The sequence below is a fragment of the Astatotilapia calliptera genome, chromosome 14, assembly GCF_900246225.1.
Source record: "Astatotilapia calliptera chromosome 14, fAstCal1.2, whole genome shotgun sequence".
NCBI classification, from domain to species: domain Eukaryota; kingdom Metazoa; phylum Chordata; class Actinopteri; order Cichliformes; family Cichlidae; genus Astatotilapia; species Astatotilapia calliptera.
Genome location: NC_039315.1, coordinates 20801503 through 20809861, shown reverse-complemented (window position 1 = coordinate 20809861; position 8359 = coordinate 20801503). Strand labels below are relative to the sequence as shown.

The following is an 8359-nucleotide window of genomic DNA, read 5'->3' as shown; positions in this document are numbered from 1 at the left end:
GTCTTTCATTAATGAGGCACGGGCGCTGTCCTGCTCTTCCCCGCACGGTGGAGCCCTTGAGCTGAGTTGCTGATGGGGTTCCCCGTTAATATCTTCCTCATCCCTTCCCTCTGCTTTTTCTTCTCCGCCTGTTTGCCTCCCCCTCTCCTGCTCACAAGAGTACAGTAACACACCAGTCCTGTCGTAGTGGCAGCAGCCGACACAAGCGTGTCCGGTCTCTCCTCGTAGCTCCAGTTTCTGCTCTGCATATAAACTAGCCATTTATCATCAGTCATGGCCGCCGGAGTACAAATTTAACTCCCGTCTTTCCTCCCTGTGGTTCGGAGGGGAGGCTTTTTTCTTTCTTTTTGTTGGTGTTTGTTTCAGGAAGCAAGAGGGGGGGGGGGAAACATAGAAATATTAGTGCCACACACTGATTTGGATATCCTCTCGGAATTACAATACATCTCACAAGGGAAATACCATTCATGTCAATACTTCAACATGCAGCCGCCGCCGAGGAAGGTGAGTCCGTTATGTTTTTAGTAGGGCTGTGCAGACAATGACAGGCAGATAACAGTGTTGTAAGCTCACGGTTGGACAGCCACGACAAAAAGCTTCCGGTAAAAATAAATAAATAAATACAAAAAAATAAATAAATAAAGGCTAAATTAAAGGGGAGGTCGGAAAGACCCTCGCTAGCCAACATTAGCAAGGACGGCTAGCTGGGTTAGTTGTGAACGTTATTAATGTGCATCTGTCCAGCCGCTGCAGCAGCGTGACCCTCACACGTCAAATAACGTTAGCTAGAAAGCGCTAGGTGGGCTACCGTGAGGCACAAAGCACGACTAAACGGGATTCAGGGGGAGAGACGTGCAGCAGGAATAGGAATAACTTCAAATATGAGCAGTGCTTTTAGCGTTGTGGCCAGTGAGGTGGTTGTTTTTGTTAAAATGTGGACGCTGTGGAAATATGACAACAACCCGCAACCCCCCCTCCACTCCACTCTACTCCACTCTCCTGCCCCAGACAGCACAACAAAAGATTTCGTCTTTTGTGATGATGTCTCAGAGAAAGACCTTCATCAGTCCGTGCAGGGGTCACTGAAGGCAGAGCTGACAAAAAGCCGAGCATACCGAGGAAGGCGTGCAGCCAGAGCCACGCTGACTTACTGGTTCTGTATGGGCTGAGAAAGGACTCCTAAAGCGTGCTGTGCAGTGTGTATGTGTGTATACACATGAGGGTGTGATGAAGTTTCTGGTCCACTGCTTTCTGTCTGTGTGTGTGTGTCCTCCTGAAATAGATGCACAAGAGCCAATTTCCCCACTGTGAAGCTCCGCATCAGATTTCTCTTAATTACCACGTATTCCCTCTGTGCCACTTACACCCTGCGTTTACACACACACACACACACACACACACACACACACACACACACACACACACACACACACACACACACACACACACACACACACACACTGTGGCCTCGGACATGCCATATCATGCCTTTAAACCACACACTTGTGCAGGTCTTCGCCTGACTGAGGCTGTACACACTGCTTTCCTGAACCTCCTGTTAAAATTTTTCCAGAATAAAAGCATAATTTACAAATAAATGAATAAAAAATACTCGTGAGTTACCCACTGGCAATAGCGCCGCTACCCTCAGTGTGCACTCAGCCCACAGCATCTCTGCTAGACTGTTGGATGCTAATAATTTCTCTCCCAGTGCGGCACATACAGCCCCTTAAGTGTTCTGTCTGTGTCTCAGCACATCTGCTAACAAACATGGAGTCATTTCGGCTCTCTTTTATTCGCCTTATGTGGCTTAAATTAAAGAGGCCTGACAAAGGCAATGCAGTGTCTGCCTATCTAGCTTTAAATCCATAGGTTCGAGAGTGGGTGTGGACGCTGAGGAAGTGTCTCTGTTTTGTGGATTTAAAGAATTGGTTAGAACTGGGCAAATTTAGCTGAGCCTGTGAAATTTCAGGCTACACAAGTGTTTTGCAGATGCTTGATTTTGGGGTGAACTTGAACTCTTTAAATTGACATTAACTGCATCAACGGATGGCATTGAATCTTAAGTTTAATTAGTGAAAGCATCTTTGCATCTTTAGACTGGATACATATCAGACAGGGTGTGTGTGTATTGGTATACATGCTTCATTACTGGGGTGAATCTGACATCCTCACATGTGCTTGAAGGTATGTTTGATTTGGCGGAGATCCTATGCCGGATGCCCTTCCTGACACAACCCTCCCCTTTTATCTTCTGCCTTATTTTAAGGCAGAAGGAAATAGGAAGACCACCGAGAAGGTTAATGGTTGTAGTGGAGGGGGATGCAGCCAAAAGACAAACAATTTAAACTCCTCTTGATATTGTTATCTCACAGTCGGGGATGTTTACGCCATATCTCTTCCTCTTTCCATTTTTGTTATTCATAATTTTCACATTTGCCCTTATTTGACATCTTCTTTTTCATTTTGTAACCCCCGCCCCATCTCTCTATCTCTCTGTCACCATTCCCCTCCTCTCGCCATCCTCTGGGGTTGCCACTGAGTGATAGAAGGTGAAATCAAGTGAAGAAATTTTGCCCTGATTGTAATGAACCACTCCCTCCTTATCTTCAAAGGCACAGCACATGAAAGAAAGGAGCTGTGCTGTGTTTGTGTGTTGGTGTGTGTGCCAGTGTAGTGTGTGTGGCATGTTGTTGATTGTTTTGTCTAGAACAGTCGTGAATTTGCCCACTGTTACTCTGGTGAATAGCCGATGGAATTCACCCGACAATGCACAATGACCTTCACAGCGACTCTGTTGGCAGGAGATGTGTGTGTTTGTGTCTGTGTGTCTGTGTGCATGTCTCTTTTAGCATAAGATGTGTGAAGGAGCCTGGCCACTAAATTGAATTTGATGCACACAGCATCTTTACTAAACACTGCAGTTATGGGGGATGTTAAGAGTATTCTCAGTCACCTCTAACTGCAAAAAATCCCCATACCTGCCTCACTGAAGGTCTCACAAAACCCTGACGCCGACTTTTACATTGATGGGTCATGAGTGGGAGTGTATACAGTATATGTATGTGCTACTTACAGGTTACTTTAGAGTAGGACAGTTGATGGGCAGCTAGAGAATATAGTGCTTTTCAGTATACATCATTTTGAAATCAGTGTCACTCATATTTATTTTTGGCTAATGAAGGCTTCATGGCTTAGATTCAACAAGGTGCTGGAAACATTCCTCAGAGATTTTGGTCCACATGACATGACAGTGTCACACAGTTGCTGCAAAGTTGTCAGCTGCGCATCCACCACATCCCAAAGGTTCTCTATTGGATTGAAATCTGGTGACTATGGACGGCATTTGAGTACAGTGAACTCATTGTTATGTTCAAGAAGGCAGATTGAGATGATTTGAGCTTGTGACATGGTGTGTTAGCCTACTTGAAACAGCTGTTAGACGATTGGTACACTGGTCATAAAGGGATGGACTTGGTCAGCAACAATACTCAGGTTTGCAGTGCTTCTTTAAACAATTCTCATTTTGTACTAAGGGGCCAAAAATGTGCCAAGAAAATATCCTCCACACCATTAGACCACCAGCCTGAACTCCTTATACAAGGCAAGATGGATATATGCTTTCATGTTGTTTGTGAGGGAACAGTTTTTCCAACCTTCTGTTGTTGAACTTTGGTGAGCCTGCGCAAAATGTATCCCCAGTTTTCTGTTCATAGCTGACAGGAGTGGCACCTGCTGTGGTCAAGGTTGTTGCTTGTTCACAGATGCTCTTCTGCAGACCTTGGTTTTAACGAGTGGTTATTTGAGTTACAGCTGGAAGCTGTCTTGTTATTCTCCTCTGACCTCTGCCATCAACAAGGCAGACCGTTCTCTGTAAACCATAGAGAGGGTTGTTTGGGAAAATCCCAGCAGGTCAGCAGTTTCTGAAACACTTAGACTAACCTGTCCGGCACCAAAAGGATCTTTATTCCCCATTCTGCTGCTTGGTTTGAACTTCAGCTGGTCGTCTTGACCATGTATGCTTGTCTAAATGCACTGAGTTGCTGATGTGATTGACTAGTTATTTGCAGTAACAAGCAACTGACCAGGTTTACCCAATGAGGTGGCTGGTGAGGGCATATTTGTCCAGTTGTCCAAACAATTCTTAGTTTTTTGATTGAAACAAGTTACGTTAAAATATCACAAATTTTTAAAAGCAAATCTTTCTTTCTTTAAACAGTTTAATAGATCAGCAGATTATCTAAAAACACAAAATGAAATGCGCTCATGTTAAAAGATGTTTCTGTATTCAGTCTGTTACTTTGGGCAATTTCATGCAGCATTTAATCTAACGAAGGGTCAATGAGATGGAAATATTATGGATTGATATGGATCATTTATTGTTAACGTGCATTTATAACTTACAGCCAGGTAGAAGCTTTCGTCATTCAATGAACCCTTTTACAACCAGGAAAAGACAGCCATTTATGTCCTCTGCATTGGCCAAAATCACATCTAGGTTAATATGTAGTTACTGTTTTAATATATTGATATGTGAGGACTGATGATTTGTTGAAAGTTGGGCTTCATAGAGATCAATAACATGCCTGTGGAGCTGATGGATGAATAAATAACACATTTAATAACATGTCTTTTTGTTTCATCCAGGTCAAAGTGACACAGGAGCTGAAAAACACTCACACAGAGCAGATGACAAGACTGCACTTTAAACACCAGACCGAATGTGACCTGCTTGAGGACATGAGGTATGAACACGTTTCCGAGTCACATAGTTGTCTGTAGCATGAAGCAAGTGCGCTTAACAAATGGCAGATGACTTGAAATCTAGTCGTCGCTGCACAGCACGCTCACACGGACACAGCCGGAGAAAAGGAAAAAGGAGTGAGGGAGAAGAGAAAGAGGACGTGGACTGTCATATTCCAGTTTTTTGACAAGCAGAGAGGGTCAGGAGGATGACAAAGGAATTTCCTGCAGCCCGCTTCCTGCTTTCCAAGTGTTTCTTTCTTTCTTTTTTCTTTCTCACTTTCACCTTTTCCATATTCTCTCTGCAAAAACTCTCTGCAGTCTCTTCCCTCACTTTAATTTCTCTCTGTCGCTTTTCCTCCGATTATCATTTTGTCTGTCTCCATATATCCTCTTCAACTTAGCTCAGCCCTGTTTACTCGTGACATATGTGAGCTGGCAGTTTTCCCTTTTTGGATTAGGGAATAGGAGGAAGCCCTGGCTCCTTCACGTGCTCTCGTTTTCTGTGTTGACTAAGCATTGATTATTTATGACAGCGAACTCTCATACTCTCTGTGTCTATGCTCCCATCCCGGTCTTTTGCTCTGTTTCTCATTTTCACACTTTCTCTGCCTGTTTTCTCTCCGAGACCTCCCTCCCCCCCTCTTTCCCTCCCTTTTTTCTCCCTCTTTCACTCTTGGGGGCAGCTCCAGCTGTTTGAGAACAGATTGGCTTGTTGCTGCTGGGTTTTGGAAAGCGAACAAGGCTCTGGTCTCACTTGTGGGAGCGCGGGAGAGCCAGTTAAGCATATGCAACCACGATGTGTTAGTTGTTTCAGTCGGTGAGGGATGAAGGTATGTGCCACTGGGTAAAAGGTTCCCAAATTGGCTTTGTCATCCTCGTCACTGAAAGATGCTGCCTGCAGTGTTTTCTCTCCATGTTGCTCTAGCCTTTAATGTTTTGTAATTATTTTTGATGACACATTCTCATGGTGGCAAAATCAGGAGCAGTGGGGTGGTGCAATGATTAGGGAAATTGGCTTGCGATTGGGAGTCCTGGGCTTAAGCCCCTGCAGCCACATGCATCTGCTTAGTCGATGTGTCCTTGAGTGAACCACTGTGGTCCCAGTCTTTTGGCTTTAGCCGATTTTGAAAGATTATTATAAAAGAGCAGAAGGGCTATCTGAATTTCACACCAGCAGCATAGTGTGATGAACGTATCCATTTCGTCAACCGACTTCAGCTCCCATTATGTTTGTCCGAACCAGCAGCCTAGTACCACAGGTGCTGAAAGGACAGCAGTTGGCTAAATTGCGAGTTGTCTTCTGACAGGACTGAATCGCTCTATAGAGAAAATGTTTTTCAAGAAATAGTTTATGTGAAAGCGGAAATTGTTTATTTCTGTTATGCTTTTGCATCTTCTGGGTTGAAACCAACCATTAGAGCTGACATGTTCTGTCTAATATTGTTTGTTTCATGTTGGATGACGACACTGCACACACACCACCTCTCGTTGAGTAAATTAATAAAAACTTAATATAAACTCATTTGAAAAATAAAATAAATACATCCAAGTACCTTAATGAAGCATTTAGACAAACAACTTCATACAGCCTGTAAATGAACAAAAAAGTTAGGAATAACATATGCAGGGTGGCTAATATTACCTAGTATGGGCTCTGGGTCCAAATGCTATCCCGTAATTGAAGAGTTGGCATCCTTTACTATCAAAAGAGACATTTTCAAGCAATTTTTAATCTGAAAATTTGTGGTGGGGCTGCAAAACATATTTGAGCCTTACAATGAAGGTAACACAGCCTTTTAAATATGAATTAGCCTGTCAACATTACTAATAGGGTGTAAATAATTAATCCTTTAACACAAGTAATGGCTTTTTAGTGGGCTGCAGTTGCATTTTTGTTACAATATCATGTTTTTGTTACAAAACTCTGGAATGAAGTTTGTTTAAATTGTTTCCTTTTTTAAATCAGTTTTTTATTACAAAGAAAAAGGATCATTTGTGAAGCAGAGGAAGAGTATATCTTTTTGTATTTACTTTGCAAAGAGTAGTTATGAAGCTTTGCAGGCCACTGTGTTCCTGTGCAGATTAAATTAAAAGTAGCCTACTTTGAGAAGAGCTGTAACATCCAAAGCCTAATAGCTTTGAAGATATTAAAAAAAAAGATCAGGTTCAATTTTATTTTGTCTAAAGTCCAGCTGCAGATTAAGTAGTACCAGTAAGCCAGCAGTGTTGGTGGTAAATGCAATTAGGTTCGTCCATGGACCGTTTATGTGTATATATCCATCCTAAGGTTCAGCAAAGTAAGCTATGATGCAGGTTATTTAAGCATAAAAAGGACTATATAGGCAGCACATTTATACAAATGGAAAAAGGAGCTGCATGTCTCTCTGGAGCTGCAGTTTGAGACTGCTGCACTAGTTAATACTAGTTAATAGAGAAAAAAGAAAAAGACTTAATGCAATAAATTGAAAACAGCTTCTTTTCCTTAACTTTACGGAATTTTAATTGAGGTGTTTTGTTGCATTTCAAGAAAGTGTATGAACAGTCTCATCCTATGAAGCCTTAGAAAACCAGAGAATAACATCTGTGCTTATCCTTTTTGACTCTTTAACCTCTTTGACTTGCTTTCAGTCTCATCAACATGATTTCATTAATCTCCACTGTTTCTTTGAGGAATGACCCAGCCTTTAAGCATCACTGTAACAGAGAATAGTGTTATAATCTTTTTTCCTGTTCACTTTTTACCTGAGAGATCTGTAAACATTACAGCTCTCACCAGGCTTCCAGGCAAAGCTCCATATGGCTCATCAGCATAAGCAACGCTGGGCACATGGCTCATTAACATATTATTACATATGCACATTACCAAAGATATTCTTCAGCCTATATTTACACACATCCGTGTGACAATAAATGTGCTTTTAGCAAATGATCTAACAGAACAGACCCTCAGTTAGACTGTATTTCAAGGCAAATGTGCTTTTCTGTTGTTGCTTAAATCTGACATCTTTTCTTTGGTTGTAGCTATGACCCATTGACTGATTTTCACATGCTGGTTTTTCCTTTTAATTTATTTGATTCTTTATCTAAGATTAATAATATTTCTCCCTGATTGTGTGTATTTGTGAGGCAAGAGTTAATTCTGATGTCAGCATGTCAAGTGGGTGCAGGGAGGACCATCGCACTGGGCTTTTGTGCTAGTTGTGGTGACCGCCAAAGGGTTGTTTGCGATGCCCAACTCTAACACGCCAACCATTGTACTATAATACACAAAGTCTCACTCTGTTTGTTTTCCTGGAAACTCCTCCTAGATGATCACAAGTTGTGGTGTACTCGTACAGGCCCCTGATGGTTCTTATATCAGGTGTTATGAGATAATCGTGTTGCCTAGCCAGTGAGTTTATGCACACCTGTAATACCTTGTAAAAGGAGTGCAATTTTAATATCACAACAGTAACTTCTCAGTTAAAGTCACAAAACTTTTTCGTGATGTTTTGTGATGCTTTTATGTTGCCCAGCAACCACCTAACAATGACACGAAAAAGGTCAGTGCAGTTTCATACTTTAGACATCTGTTTCTCCAATTAATAGATCAGTATTATAACTGTCAACACAT

General features: G+C 42.1%; 1 protein-coding gene across 2 annotated transcripts in view; it reads left to right on the top strand.

The window, feature by feature from the left end:
- fchsd2 (FCH and double SH3 domains 2) overlaps window positions 1-8359 on the top strand; it is a 75129-nt gene continuing 66770 nt past the window's right edge. For both annotated transcript variants that reach the window (XM_026191269.1, XM_026191267.1), the window contains exons 1-2: window positions 1-504; window positions 4648-4745. In XM_026191269.1, the coding sequence (XP_026047054.1) occupies window positions 484-504; window positions 4648-4745 (119 nt within the window). In that variant the 5' untranslated portion in view covers window positions 1-483. The remainder of the gene's footprint in view (window positions 505-4647; window positions 4746-8359) is intronic.